This window comes from Vitis riparia, chromosome 11, assembly GCF_004353265.1.
Source record: "Vitis riparia cultivar Riparia Gloire de Montpellier isolate 1030 chromosome 11, EGFV_Vit.rip_1.0, whole genome shotgun sequence".
NCBI lineage: Eukaryota > Viridiplantae > Streptophyta > Magnoliopsida > Vitales > Vitaceae > Vitis > Vitis riparia.
In genome coordinates, this window is record NC_048441.1 from 14010227 (window position 1) to 14026988 (window position 16762).

Genomic DNA, 16762 nt, shown 5'->3' on the forward strand with positions numbered 1-16762 from the left:
AGAAGGCTGTTATCACAACTGCACCAACAACAGAAGGCTGTTACTACAACTGTACCAACAACCAGAAGGTTGTTGTAGAACTCAAGAACTGTGCAAGTGGTTAGTAGTTTGTTACAGTAGAAAATATAAATAGCAGAGTAGAGAACCTCTCCATAATATGTAATTTTCTTCCTCTTAATATACAGAACCTAGAGTTTCATCTTCCTGATACAAACTTTCACCTTTCACATGCGTAATAATTTGTTGGTTTCATCCATTCATACACGCTTTCAGAAATCACATCCTAGCTTACACATGATGCCTATGTCCGGATGGATAGCATTTTCGACAAAAGGCAACTCTTTTGCTCGATTCCTTTATTATATTGTTGTTCATATATATATAGATATATATTTGCCTTGGATTCCTTTCTTCATTGCCATGTTTTCACACTGATCACATATATGTATATGCACTTAAAAGCGCTTCCATTATCAATCTCAATCAGTGTGAAAACGTATCAATCAAGACGGTACGTAGAAACAAAAGGATGGAGACATATAAGTGAGACAAAAGGATGGAGACATATAAGTGAAACACGGTACGTAGAAACAAAAGGATGGAGACATATATGTGAAACATGATTAAGTGAAAAACAGTTATAATTTGAGGATCCAGAACGCGTTCAGACTTGAAAGTCTTGCAGAAACTGCATTTCATGTGTAGCAAGAGTGATCTATAGAACAGGGTATTCATAACGCGTTAAGACTTGACTTAATCCGTAGAAGTACGACCACTTTTTTGGAAATATAACATTAAAATTAAAAGACATGATTATTTTTTAGAAGTAGGACCACTTTATAAATATGGAAGGTTTAAAATTGAAAAGAGATGCAATAAATTTTTTATATCAGGTTAAAGTCCTATACAAATAGTATCTTAGTCATTGAAAATTTCAAACTCGGCGGCTGCAAATTTAATTATAAATATGTATCCCCAAGTATGAGAATATATACATTCGACAGTCGATAGCAAGCTGGGAGCTGAAAGATGGAAGTCTCTTCCAGTTTGTATATTGCAGTTTATGGGACTTTTTTAAGTCTACTACTTGGTTATGGAAGTTTAGGGTGCTTGGAAGAAGAAAAAGTTGGTCTTTTGCAACTTAAAGCTTCCATCAATCACCCAAATGGCACAGCCCTTTCTTCTTGGGGAGGGGAGATTGGTGATTGCTGCAGATGGGAAAATATCACATGTGATAACAAAACAAGCCGAGTTATCCGACTTTCTCTCGGTTCAATCAGAGACTTTGAGTTGGGAGGGTGGTCCTTGAATGCCTCCCTACTTCTTCTCTTCCAGCAACTTCAAATTTTAGATTTGTCTGAAAACGATTTGACAGGTTGGTGGCTCTCTCTCATGCCTATGGTTTTTTAAATATATTACCATTTCATCATCAACATTTAATTTAATGTTGAAGAAAAAAAATATTTTGATTCAAAAGAAGAAAGAAATTAAAAATAAAAATTATTTTTTTGATTAATTTAAAATCCTCCATTTTTTCTTTTTATGTTACCATACAGTGGACGTTGCATGCTTCATTTCTATACTCTAAATACATGTTTTAATGTTATTAATTATTTATAATATTGTTTACGGAGCTAGAGATTAAATCTTTTTACTTTAATTCATTAGGAGTAATGAGGAAAGTTTTACTTTCTCATCATTATTAATAAAAGAATTAAATAAAATTATTATTTACCAAATTAGTTATTTACCTATGTTGATTAGAGATGTCCGTAGTTAAGTGAGTCCTCCTATCTTATTTGTGTTTTTACCATATGGATAAATAAATAAAGAATTCACATAGAAAGTTGGATAAAATCACAAAATCTAGACTAGATATAGATTGGACGAGGAGGGAGATGATATATAGCAAAAACATTCCAATGCTTGTTTCTTTCTTGCCCATTCTTTAGTAGCCTTGCTGATAAGGAAAAAGATAAATTGCATTTCTTAATTGTCTATAGTTGAAGTTGAGTATACAATTGCCAATATGAGTTGAATGTTTGCAGCACTTCAATGCATGGCTTCTTCCTAAGTACTGTAAGGATGCACTTGTAGTAATTTATAAAAGACTAAGGTAGTATTTGTATTTTTACTTAAATCTAAATAGAATTTAATGCAACTTAAGAGTATTAAGTATTAAATTATTTGTTTTTTATTATTTTATTTCTGTTAAATATTAAATATTAATAGGATGATAGTTGTATTGAGATTGTGTTTTGGTTGTTTTAAAAAGTTATTTTTAGTATTAAGCAAAAAGTTAATTTTGGCTCTTTCTATTCAATAAGAAAATTTAAAAAAAAAGTAATAAGAAAAAAAATAAAAAGTTAAACCAAATTATCTAGTTCGAAAACAAATTGAAAATTGGTTTTTTCTATTTAATAAAAAAGACTTTAAAAAAAGCAATAAGTAAAAAATAAAAATTAAACCAAATTGTCTAAAGTATGAAAGCAAATGACATTTAGTATTAAATTAAAAACAAATACCATCTAAGTGTTGTGTCTCCCAGCGAAAAGGAATTTAGAGTGTGACATTGAGAAGAGGAAAAACAAATAAATATATTAAAAAATACGAAATGATAAAAAGAATTTGATTTGGAAGTAAAAGAAAGAGGTGAAATAAAGATTAATGGTTAAAATAAAAGTATACCCATAAGATTGAATGTTGTGGTCTATCATTCCTTCAATGCTTATCCTATGTGTCAACTATGTATTGGACTTAGATAAAGTTGAATTTCATAATTAAATGAACTCAACTTGGGGAATATTGTAACAATAGCCCAATCCTCAAATCCTCATAAAATTATTTTCTAAAGCAAGTTTTAATGATTTAATTCCATTAATAAAGTAACTCTCAATATGACCAGTTATCTATACTTGTGTATTATTATACTTTTGAAACTAGCTTGTTACTTATTTGGGTTATAGTAGAATGATGAGCTTAGCAAGTTGCAATAGTACAAATAATGCCTTCAGACTTGCATACCAAATTTTAGGCATTTTAAGTTTTATTGCAATTGACATAAGTAGTTTGTTTTCTAATCGAATTGAATAAAACCAATTTATATAGGCTTTTGGTTTAACAACGTAAATCATTGTGTAAATTTTATATTTTATATTTTTATTTTCTTATTTTCTTCTTCCTTTGTCATGGTTTTTCACAATATATATTATCATTTTTGTTTTTTTTTTCCACATCCTCATACTCTAGTTTTTATTCATTTTAGTTCTTAAATATTCTCAATTAAAATTTTAAGGTAATCTCAATTACTCTTTGTTTAATTCTGTGATAACTATTTTGAAATATTTTATTGTCTTGGATATTCTCATCAATGTTTCTATTATACCCACTAACTAAAAATTAGTTGGAACTTTCAAATCCACAAGCAATAAGTATAAATATTATTTATTTATTAATATTGCAGGCATTGAAGGCTTACTAAGATTGAAAAAATTACGAGTTCTGAATGTTGGAGGGAATAATTTGAGAACAATTCCAAATTTAAGTGCCCTACCTTCACTCAAGGTTTTGGATCTTGGAGGCAATCATATAAATTCTTCCCAATTGCAAGGTGTGTGCATCTTAACTCTAATAAAAGCATGTGGTATATCTTCAGTGCACTCCTAATACTAACCTATGTATCATTGTTTGATAAAACTAAAATATTTGAGCAGGTTGGAGGTGTTGAATATAATGTTTAATAGTTTAATGGGTAGTATTCCACTGATTATGTGTGAAAAAGAAATTTCACAGAATAAGAAATGATACACATATGTCTTATAAATAGAATGATACACATATGGAATTTAGGGGAACCCAAAGCCTAACCCATTATAAAGAACACATCTATCTGCAAGGGCAGAGCTCACCAGCTCCTCAAAAGTCTACAAAAAAAATTCAAAAGAAAGTGATTACCAAATTACCATAAATTATTTGCATGTGGAATGGAGAAAATAATTTAGATATATAAAAAGTAAAATTTCAATGAAAATTGTAAAAAATAATTAACAAGATGGGGAAAATGGTAAAGATAAAGAGGAACAAGTTCAGTTGGTATTTGTACAATAAATGTAGGTGCAAGTATTTCATGATTGAAAGATCCAATCAAAATTTTGATTTAAAAAAAAACTAATATATATAAATAATAATCTCTTTAATTTTTTTCATAATAAAATGATGATCTACATAATTTCAATTTATTTAAGAATAGAAATGAAATAATTATACATGTGTGATTTTTTTTTAAATATGGCCGTGTTTAAAAATATTTAAAATTTTACTTAAATACTTGTTTTGTATTTAATTAGTATACAAAGAATTAAAAACAATAAAAAACAGATCAATAAAAGATTATCAATATAATTTTTAGGTTTCCAATCAATAGTTTAATAGAGTTTGAAAATAAAATAACAAAAATTTGTTTTATTTATTTATGGTATAAAAAGGTTTATTTTTTATATTTGATTTTTTTTTTTTGTATAAATTTAAAATTAGTATTTTAGGGAAGGTAAAACTAAGCTTTTGTATTTTTGTGACATTAGATAACATCACTTTCCTTATACCTTAGGTACCTTTCTTCTCTGTTTTACACTCCATTTACCACCTTTCTAATTTTTTTTCATCTTTCATTAAAATTTCTCTAATTCTTAATTTTTTTTAAAAAAAAATGAATATTACTCTCAATCTAAAATAAATTTATTGGGTAGTCCGACTTTTATTGTTTTCTTTATGGGTTCCTTAATTTTTTGAATATGTTAGCTCAATTTAAGTGAAATCCCAGAATACGAAATTTCAATCGATTTCAATTTTAACTTGGAACAGTAATAATAAGTGGCAATTACATTATTCTTGCAACTATTTGTTATTTCTTCTCTTGATCGTCTCTCCATCTTTTTTTCATCTCTTTATATACTTTTAATTTAAGATTAGATTGTGTGTTGCCCCAAGAAATTAGTGTATTATTATACTTTTTGAACTAGCTTGTTACTTTTTTGAGCAATTGGTAAGCAATTTGAGTAGGAGTTGTGGTAAGAAACAAAGAGCTTTTATGTGCTTAAGGCTTGTTTGTCTGATTTTTAAAAAGTCAAAAAACTCTTTTTCATGCTCAATAAGAGTTTTTATGTCTATTTCATTAATTTTATTCAAAGAATTTATGATTTGAAAAAGGGTTTTGTGCAACCTAGGAAAATGTAGTTTTTTTTGTAGATGTTATATCTTGATTTAATTTTTTTTTTCATGTTTAATAAAATTTTTATAATACCAATATTTGTTTTCTAAAAATTGTGACGGTTTAAAACAAAAATAAGAAGCCATCCCAAAGACTGTCATTGCAGTTTCTGTACCCCCACCATGTAGGGGTTTGATACCCTGGCCTCTAGGCTATGTAAATGAATCTATCATTTATATATGGCCGGCCCAAGAGTTGGCAAAAGGCCCACATGCAATCATAAGGCCTCGGCTCTGATAACTAAGCCTGGGCCTTGGGCCAGGAACAATGGATTTGGACTGGGCGTGGGCTGCATCAAATATTTTTCGCTTGGATTGGAAAGCAAGGAACCTAAATTAGAATTTAAAAAATAAATAAATTTCAGAACAACTCTTATTTAATATCACCAGCTCCCAACTATAAAAATCATAAGCAAGATAGGCTGCCCAGGGAAGCAATAACACCAGCTACAACCTGTCTTCTATAAAATTATGATTTTGTGAAGCATATGGTGGAGCGGCAATCCAGATAATGTATTTAAGTAAGCTACAATAGCTTATAATGCCTTCTAGGTTGGATACCAAATTTTAGGCATTTTAAGTTTATTACGATTGACATAAACTAGTTTGTTTTTTAATCAAATTGAATAGAACCAATTTATATAGGCTTTTGGTTGAAAACGTAAATTGTTATGTAAATTCTACATTTTATATTTTTGTTTTCTTATTTTCTTCTTCCTATTATTATTCTTTATTGTAATTTTTCACAATCAAATTGACATAAACTAGTTTTTTTTCACAATATATAATTAAGGTAATCTGAATTACCCTTTCTTTGATTCTGCAGTAACTTTTACAAATATTAGTTTCAAATAATTAAGTTATATTTAAAACTATTTTGAAATATTTTTTTGTTTTGGATATTCTTGTCCATGTTTCTATTATGCGCAGTACCCTAAAATTAATTACGAGTATAACTTTCAAATCCATAAGCAATACATATGAATATTATTTATTTATTAATGTAAGCTTTCGAGGCTTACTAGGATTGAAGAAATTACGAGTTTTGGATGTTGGATGGAATGATTTGAGAACAATTCCAATTTTAAGTGCTCTACCTTCACTCAAGGTTCTAAATGTTGAGGGCAATAATATAAATTCTTCCCAATTGCATGGTGTGTGCATCTAAACTCAAATAATATCATGTGGTATATCTTCAGTTTGCTAGTAATACTAATCTATTTGTCAATTGCTTGATAGGACTAAAATATTTGAGCAGCCTGAAGGTGTTGAATCTAGAGGATAATAGTTTAATTGGTAGTATTCCACCGATTATTGGCACTTTGGGCTATCTTAAAGCCTTATCTCTTCGCTACAATTATTTAAATGATACTTTTTCCATGGAAGGTTAGTGCCTACAATTTTGAATTTTATTGTGGATTCCAAACATAGATTTGTTAACTGGTTCCCATGTGAGTGTTATTCTAAGTTGCAAATATATTTATTCCAATTTGTAAAACAAGCTTTATTAGAGTTAGAAAATAAAATTGAAATTGAATTTTCTTTAATTACATTTCACATTGCACTTTTTATGATTCATCATATTTTGATTTAAAATTATATTTTTAATCATTTAATTTTTACCCTGTACTTCCTTTATGATTCATCATTTTTTTTTATCTAAATTGAACTTTTAACCACATACATCACCTTGAGTAACACCTATATACAAAACTACGACTTATTCACAATTCTAAATTTGATTGATAATTTTAAGTTTGATGACGCATGAGTAACACCTATATACAAAAGTATGACTTATTCACAATTCTGAATTTGATTGATAATTTTAAGTTTGATGACGCATGCATTTAGACATCATGTTGAATATCACAAATAAGTATGGTTTATGGAAATTCTAAATTTGATTAATTGATGATTTTGAGTTTGATACAAGGAACTTAAAAACACAAATGTGACTTATTTGCAGTTTTATGTTGAACATTGCAAATGTATTTGGTAGTAATTCTTGTAAGTATTTGTAACATTTCTAATACTTATTTTTTTTCTTTTATCAAAAAAGTTATTTTCAAGTGGCAAAAATGTCTAAAATGTTTTCTAGAATCACTGTAAAACAAGCTTTTAGCTAAATTTGAGTCTCTTGATTGGTTGTAGCTTCTTGATTAGCATGTCAATTTTAACTCTCAAAACTTGTCCCTCCTTACATGAAGTTACATAGAATCAATCAGTAAAGTTCATTCTATGGTCAATTTAATCATGTTCAAGGTTGTAGGATAGTAAATCTTAGGCTATGTTTGGTTCTTGGAAAGTTCTAAAGAAAATAATTTTGTCTGCTTGATTGTAATGTGAAAAATATCAAAGAAAATTAATAAAATATAATTAAAATCAGTTTAAATCTTATACATTTTCAAAACTTTAATGTTATAATAAGTGAATTGAGTTTGAAGTATTATATATAAATAATTCATTAACTTTAATGTTATGTTTGGTTGCCAAAAAGTATTAGCAAAATAAAAATAAAAAGCCAAGAAAAATGATTTTTTTCATATTTAGTTTTACTATGAAAGAAAATTATATATATTTTTCATTATTTAATTTTTATATATAAGAGTTAAATGAGTGAAAAGAATTTAAAGTTTTATTAACTTTAAAGCTATTTTTTATTTTGCTTCATTTTTTCTTTCCTTTTACCTTTGTCTATTTTTTTGTCCTTACATTTTTAATCAAACTTTCTAACAACCAAACATAGCATAAATCTATTTTTTATTTTTCTATATTTTTTCCTCTCTAGTTTATTTCCTATTGTTTTTTTTTTTTGTTTTTTTTTTTTCATATTTTAGTATTCCATTTGCATCTCTTTAATTTGCTTTTTACAAAATTTCCCAATTAACTCTATCACACAACTTTAAAAAAAATAATAGTGTCAACTAATGGATGTAATTGACAAACATTATTTTAAAATAAATTTTAAGAATTAAAGGATGAAATAGTATGAGGTATAATATGTATAGCAATTATAAATGTAGATTTGAATGATGAAATTTTCTTTGGCATATATTTTAGATATTAATAGGCAGATGTTTAGCTTCTTAAAAGATTAAGGGGGTAAACATATTTATTATTAATAAAAATAAAAATATTATTAAAAAAATATTTAAAGTTATCTACAAGTTACCTTAGGAATTGTGGTGACATATATTAGCAAAGATAATCCAGAATATAATTTTCCCTTTGTAGTTATTGCCACTACTTTTAATTGTAATTATAAATTACATGTTTCACTTTTACAGGATTGTGCAAACTCAACCTTGAAGAGCTGGATCTTAGTTATAATGGATTTGAGGGTAGTCTTCCTGCATGTCTCAACAATTTGACATCCCTACGTTTGCTTGACCTAGCCAAAAATGATTTCTGTGGAACTGTTCCTTCATCTCTCTTCTCCAATATGAAGTCACTCGAGTATATTTCTCTTTCTGAAAATCATTTCGAGGGCTCAATTTATTTTGGTTCACTGTTTAACCACTCCAGACTTGAGGTTTTCGACCTTCAAAGCAATAACAAGGATTTGAAGGTTGAGACTGAAAATCCAACACGGTCATTTCCTTTATTTCAATTGAAAATCCTCCGGTTATCCAATTGCACCCTCAATTGGCGGGTTGTACCCAGCTTTCTTTTGAGTCAATATGATTTGAGAGTGGTCGACCTTAGCTACAACAATATGACAGGAGGTGTCCCGACTTGGTTATTAGACAATAATACGAAACTAGATTTCCTAAGCTTTGGAAGTAACCGCTTGACGGGTGTTCTTGATTTGCCCTCAAATTCAAAACATTCCCACATGTTTTCACTTGATTTCTCCTCGAATTGCATTCATGGAGAGCTTCCACCTTTCATCGGCTCTATTTTTCCAAGGTTGGAGTCCCTAAACTTGTTTGGAAATGCATTACAAGGTAATATTCCTTCCTCAATGGGTGATATGGAACGGTTGAAATCTTTAGACTTGTCAAATAACAATCTCTCAGGACAACTACCTGAGCACATGATGATGGGTTGCATCTCATTGGAGATTTTAAAGCTATCCAACAACAATTTACATGGCACTCTTCCTACAAAATCGAACTTGACACGTTTAAACTTTTTGTTTTTGAATAACAATGACTTCTCGGGAGAGATTTCTCGTGGATTTTTTAATTGCTATTTTCTACGAATTTTGGATATCAGCTATAACTCGTTGATGGGTCAAGTTCCAGATTGGATTGGAGACTTCTCAGCCTTGCACACACTCAGCTTGTCAAGAAATCATTTCGATGGTGCTGTGCCAACAAGCTTTTGCAAACTCAATGGACTACACTTTTTAGACCTTTCTCACAACAAAATTGGCACGACCCTTCCTCCTTGTGCCAATCTAACAAAAATGAGGTTTTTACATTTGGAAAGCAATAAACTAACAGGACATATACCCAATGTTCTGTCTCAAGCTACTTCTCTTGTGACATTGAATTTGAGGGATAACAAACTATCAGGCCCAATTCCCCCTTGGATTAGTTTACTTTCAAAATTGAGGGTTCTTCTCTTGAAAGGAAATGAACTTGAAGACTCCATTCCTCTTCATTTGTGTCAGCTCAAATCAATCAGCATACTGGATCTTTCGCATAATCATCTTTCCGGAACTATACCTTCTTGCCTAGATAATATCACTTTTGGAAGGGAAGCTCCACTAATGGATTACACATTTATTACCGATGCTGAATCTGTTTTTTCTGAATCCCAACTAATACCTTTTCATGATAGTCAACTTTTTGTGTACACGGCTCTAAGTGTGGATTTTGAGGTATCGGCTGAAAGTGAAGAAATAGAGTTCATAACAAAGAGTAGGTCGGAATCTTATATGGGAAACATCTTGTACTTCATGTCTGGATTGGATCTTTCAGGGAACAAATTAACAGGTCCAATTCCTCAAAAAATTGGAAATCTAAGTGGAATTCATACTCTAAACTTATCGTACAACCAATTGATAGGATCTATTCCAGAGACATTTTCCAACCTAAAGGAAATAGAAAGCTTGGACCTATCCCACAATGGATTGATAGGTCAAATTCCACCACAGATGGTAGAGTTAAACTTCTTGTCGGTCTTCACTGTCGCCCACAACAATTTATCAGGTAAGACTCCAGAGAGGAAGTTTCAATTTGCAACATTTGAACGAAGCAGTTATGAGGGCAACCCTCTTCTATGTGGGCTGCCATTAGAGCGCAGTTGCACTCCCATCAGTGCCCCACCTGCAGTCAAACCACTAGTTTCAAACAATAGAGAAAATAACTCTTGGGAAGCCATATTCTTATGGAGTTTTGGAGGATCATATGGAGTGGCATTCTTAGGCATCGTTGCTTTCCTCTACTTGAACTCCTCTTACCGAGAGCTGCTCTTTTATTTCATTGGAAAACATGTCCCTTTTCTTCGATTATGGGTTTGATAAGCTAGTTCTAGTGTCTAAATAAATGAACTTTTGTATGTTTGTATGGACCTGCACTTTTCAGGTGCATTCCTATTTGATGTCTTGATTCGCGCTTTTTTATTAGTGAAAAACTAATTTATGAAATCAGAGTCGACCATTATTTATTTTTATTTCTTTAAGAGAATACAAAATAAGAAATAAAACTCTAAAAAATATGACTCCTTGATTTCAAAGCTTCTCTTTGACAACCTGAATTTAAGTTTGAAGGTCACGTTACCAATCAAGAAGGTACCATAATTGTAGCACCCCTCTAAGCGCTAAAATTGGTATCTACTAAGTAAGTTGGAGTAATTTTGGTAATGAATGGGTAAATAAATGAATACCATGGATCAAAGAATATGTCAAAACATGCACACTCAATGAGCAATAATAAAAAGTAAGCGCTTTGATAAAACAAAAGAATTAGTTCACAGACAATAATGTCATAGCGAATACGATATGCATTCCACCTAATATCAATAACCAAGGACATATCAACACAAGGATCACACAAAGCAAAATCAATCAATCATAGGAATTAAGCATTAATACGAATATATACAAAAAGTTAAGGCAAAGGAAGGGAACCTTGATAGGATTTTAAAGCGCTTTTGTAAAAGTTAAGTTGCAAGTAATAAATAACAAATTGCACTATAAGCATTACATACTAATAGCTTTTCATCACATCTAACAAACAATTGCAAACAAAGTTCACCCATAGACCTTATTTTAAAGGTGAGGGGAAGGTTAGCATACCATGCTTAGCAAGGTATAGCGATTTTTTCCAAGACAATATTTAATTCATAAAATACAATAACATTGACTTAAGAGGGCAAACTTAAATCCAACTTATTAGATGCATAGTGATAGGAAATTGAATATGATTAAAGAAACACAATTGAATTCAAAACCATACAAATGGATTTATAATTGAAGGTTACTTTGTTTGATTAACACTATACCATTCCTTGACTCAATAATTCCTAAAATTGTAAAGTATTTAAACATCCACAAAATATTTTAAAATTTAGTTTGAAAACTAATTATTTAAGCAAATGAAGATTCAAATAAGAGATACAAAATTCATTTTTAAAATTATTGGATTTGGTAGGACTTATTGAGTCGCATTTTAATCTCCACGCATTTATCCCAAAGTTTACTTTAATTGTTATCATGAAATTCAAAATCATTTTTAAAACTTTTTTCAAACATACTTAACAATTGAAATCAAGTGGCAGAGAATACAAGTTTAATGGACTAAGGAACTAAATTATTTAGAATGGAAAACTAAATGATTATATAAGGGTTTAAAACTTATTTCAAAACAATATATTATCTAACATGTATAATGTGCCATTTTGAAGTTCATTGATTTAAGAAAACTAGAATGGGAGAGACATTTTATGTATCTAAACAAAATGAGAAATCAAGCTTTTAAGAAACAAAGAGTTTCATTCCATAGCCCATTGTCATGCAATTTATCCAAGGGATTTCAAAAATTAGAATTTATATTTTCAAAATCAGATTTTAAAACCATTAAAATTCAATGATAAGTTTAGATTATTATGATCAAAAGTTATACGCTGATATTTTGTTTTTTTCTATCATTGTAAGATGGTGATTTGTTGGTTATCTAGATCAGTCACCTTCAATCACTTGCATTTAAATATAGGTTGCCTATATTATTTAATCAATCAATTAAAAATGTTATTGTTATTTCCTTTTTCTTGTTTAAACCATAAAATTTCGATATCCTAACCTTCCACAACCCTTTCAACATCCATCCTCACTTCCTAGAATTATTGTTCATTCTTTTATTTCTCATCTATTCAACCATTTATGTATTAGTCCAAAAGTCTCTCATTATCACATAAGAACCATAAAACAAATGAAATTCCATCTTTATGGTCATCCCAAGATACAATTAAAAAAATGAAAGACTTACATAATGACGAAGAATTTCCAATATACGATTTGATCGCTATCAAATTAAAACTCATTATGTTAACTTAAAATCAATGTAAATTAAGAAGAGGTTATTATACGTCTTCAATTAAATCCGATTACTAGGTATAAAATTTGATTCCCCCCTATACAAACTCTTAAAATAAGCAAATTCCAACAAAACAATATATATTAACATTGTCTATTACCTAACACTTAATTAAATTGTCAAAATTTTAAAAAAACTACAAATTAACAAAGCTAAACCAAATTATCAATAGATCCCATCATACTTCTAAATGATATCAAACTATTACAAATTGGTGGAAAACGAAGAATGATTACAAATCCAAGTTAAAAAGTAATTAAAACTAATTTAAAATTACAAAAAATGCAACCTGATAAAATTTAGTCAACATGAAATTTCAATTGAAACACTAATTAACCACATAACAATCAGATTAACATAATACAATAAAACTGAGAAATCCAAATTCTGAATTCTGTACAATATTGTGATCAACCTATAACAATTAAGATTAAAAGATAATTCAAAGTGTTATTTAAACAAAATGACATTATAATTAACAAGGATTTCAGAAAGTTTGTAATATAAGGACTTCGATCAATCTAGTTTATTTTAATTCATAGAGTTAAAAGTCTTAGCAAATTGAATTAAACTAGATTCACGGAAATTCCAAGTAACCACCAGTCAACCACGCAGAAAGAGAAAAACTAAAATGAACATTTCTTAAATTAAAAGCCTAGATCTAAAAACTTTGAAATCAATCACATCAACTTTTAATAATTGATACCTTAAATAATGAATCTGTGATCATGTGATAACATAGTCAGAAATTATTAAATAGAGATCTACAAGAAACATCAATTTATGATTGCAACAAAACAAACCAAATACCCACAAGGAAAAAGGGGGAAACGTCTAGATCCAAAATTTCAAGTACATCAACTTTTAATAATTGGCACCTAAAACAATGAATCTCTAATCATGTGATAACCTATTCAGACTTTCCTAAACAAAAATCTACAAAAGAACATCCATTTATGATTACAGCAAACAAACCAAACATCAACAAAGAAAAGCAAGAAGGCAAAAAAAACAGCTCAATTTTTCAAGACAACTGAATCCATAGGACGAAAAAAAAACAGAAGAACAAACTATTATCAAAAAGCATTTAAACAAATCTGATATAAATCAACAAGGAATTACTAGAGGCAATGATCTTAGGTTTTTTTTGAAAAAAATCCGAATCAAGGTAGAAAATGCAGTGACCGTAAAAAATTCATTTTAGAATTTCAAGATAACCAAACACAGATCAACAACAGGAGAACGGAATATAATCATCATATCTAAAATGATTTGATCCAAAGACAGAAAGGCAAAGCCAGAGGATCATAGGCTTGATTTTCACGAATACACAAAATAATTAGAGAAAATGGAGCCTGAAAGGAAGACGAAGCATACAAAGTTAAACAGTCGGAAACTCTATTACACTCACAATCTAGACTCGTACCAAACACTCTTCCAAGAGATCTCTCAACCCTATCCTTTTCTCTGCCCTCTTCTTAGCCGAAAAAAATTACAGCCGAAGAGATTCCTAACAGAGGCGGTTCCCCTGCTTTTATACGACCTCTGGAAACCTCCAAAGAGCTCTATTTTCACAAGACCACACCCCCTTAACCTAATGCAATCAGCATGACTCTCCCATCGTCCTCCTATATTCTCGGCCAAACAAGCCTTATTAGATGAAACTAACAATCCCGCCCTATTTACAGCCTGAAAATTTAAAATACAAGCTTAAAAACACAAAAGAGAATAAAACCTAAATAATAATAATAATAATAATAATAATAATAATAATAATAATAATAATAATAATAATACAAATAAATAAAATAAGATAAAATAGATACAATGAACCAAACTTCCCCTTTCCAGCTATGTCAACACGTCGGGGAAGAAAACCAGCACCCCAAGTACTTCACCTTTCCAGCTACGCCGAGAATTGCAGGACCAGAAATGGAGCTTTCAAGGCCTGAAATGCAAGTTTTGAACCAAACTTCTCTCAAACGCAGCTCAAGCCATTCCGAAGAAAGCTGCTGATCAAGTTGGAGTTCTCATCAATGGCGTCGTCGATCACTTCGAAGAAAGGTCAAAGAGGATGGTGTGCTGGCTGTTGCCAGCAGTGTAGAGAGAAGCGCTCGGGATTGAAACAACAGCTTCGAAACCGAAGACAACTCCGGCGAGGTACGTGAGTAAGAGAATGTTGCTCGGCTTAGGTTGCTCTTCTCTTTCTTTTATACTTCGCTTCTGGCACGGCCTAGGCCGTCCAGTAGTTGCAGCTGAATTCTAGAAAATAGTGGATGGAGGTGCAAAGCTCGGGTGAGAGAGTGGCAACGATGGGAAGAGGACTGAGTTGATGGGAATGAGAGCTTTTGTTACTACCATGTGAAGTTGGGAGAGAGAGCTTGAGAGAGAAAATATAGGAAAATGAAGATGGATAATATGGATTCATATGGCCTGGAAAGAAAAGAAAGAAAGCTAAGGGCAGAAGAAAGGAGGTTGCTTGGAAATGAAGTCTGAGACATGCGTATGAGAAATGAAGAAAGAGTGGACGGCTGGTGGGCGGTTGCTTGCAGTCGTGGCAGATTATATGAGAGCTTTTGACAGTGAAATGGCGGCAATGACAGCTAGTGGGTGGCTCCATGCAGTGTAGCTTGGACGGCTAGGGTTATGGTTTGTAAGAGGGGAGAATTGTGTTTCCACCCTGAGTTGGATAATTGAGATAAGGTCCTCTTATTACTTATAATTAAATTCAAAAAGGAAAGAATAGAAATTGAGAAGAAAGATATTGTCTTTTAAAAATCCTTAAAATACCCTTAACTAACTATCAAATGAAAAAGCTACCAGCCACTCCTACCTTTCTCTTTTCTTTCTTTGACTTTTTCACCCTTCTCTCACTTAATTATTAGTGGGATCAAGTTAAATGATTTACCAATATTTTTTCTCCAACAAATTGATATGAAAAATAAATAATTAAAAATTATTATTGTCAAATGCATTTTGAAGTAAATAATTTTTAAATACCTTATCAAATATTATTCTTTTTTTCAAACTTACATAATATATAATAAATATTATTATTTATTCAAACTTATATTATTTCTTATATATATTAAACAATTTTTAAATATCTCATAAAATATTAGTATTCTTTATTTGTTCTAACTTGCAAATTAGATATCATTAATTTTTTTTTCAAACTTATAAAATATATAATAAATATTTTTTAAATACCTTAGCAAATATTTTTTTTGTTTCTTACTTAAAAAATAATAAATATGTTGTATATTATTTCTCATTGGTCTTAATGACATAGTTTGGCAAAATAACAAAAAAGAGAAAAAAAAAACTATGGATAATTGTTCTAGTGTCAAACTCAAGTTGATTAAAAATCATACAAAACCTATTAGGAGTCTTGTACACCCTTGTACACTTGGCACATCCCCCTTGTACAATTAGGGGGTGTTTGGTATGTCGAAATAGGGAATGGAAATAATATTTTGTTTCCTTTCCTATTTCTTAGTGGAATGGAATGAATTTGATGATTCCATTTCTAGCATTTGGATGAACTTAGGAATGCAAGATTGGAATGATTATTTGTTTCCATTCCAATGTTTGATAATAATAGGAATGGAAATGAAAAAGAAATAAATTTACAATAATATCCTTACATATAATTTAAAATATTTTTTTATTTTTACTTTTATTTTTAAAAAATAAAATTTGAGAGGTTTTTTGTTATTAAATAATAAGACTAAAAAATATATATATACTCAATAAATAAAAAATTAACCATAAAAAACGTATAATCCTAATGCACAAATATTCAATTATTATTTTTATTAAAAATTTGAATAATTTGTCATGCTTAAGTAGTTATAAAATTATATTTTTTTTAAAAAAATATTTATTATAATATTTAAATTCTCAAAGCTAGCAAATGTTTTTCCTATTTTCAAAAGAGGAAATAAAAG

At 29.8% G+C, this 16762-nt stretch overlaps 1 protein-coding gene across 1 annotated transcript; it reads left to right on the top strand.

Annotated features, from left to right (window-relative positions):
• Window positions 1–1066: 1066 nt before the first annotated feature.
• On the top strand, window positions 1067–10869 carry LOC117925302 (receptor-like protein 15). Its single transcript, XM_034844289.1, has 4 exons — window positions 1067–1375; window positions 3464–3610; window positions 6505–6651; window positions 8556–10869. The coding sequence occupies exons 3-4, from the start codon at window positions 6645–6647 to the stop codon at window positions 10736–10738; spliced, it is 2190 nt and encodes a 729-aa protein (XP_034700180.1). The 5' UTR covers window positions 1067–1375; window positions 3464–3610; window positions 6505–6644; the 3' UTR covers window positions 10739–10869.
• Window positions 10870–16762: the final 5893 nt, after the last annotated feature.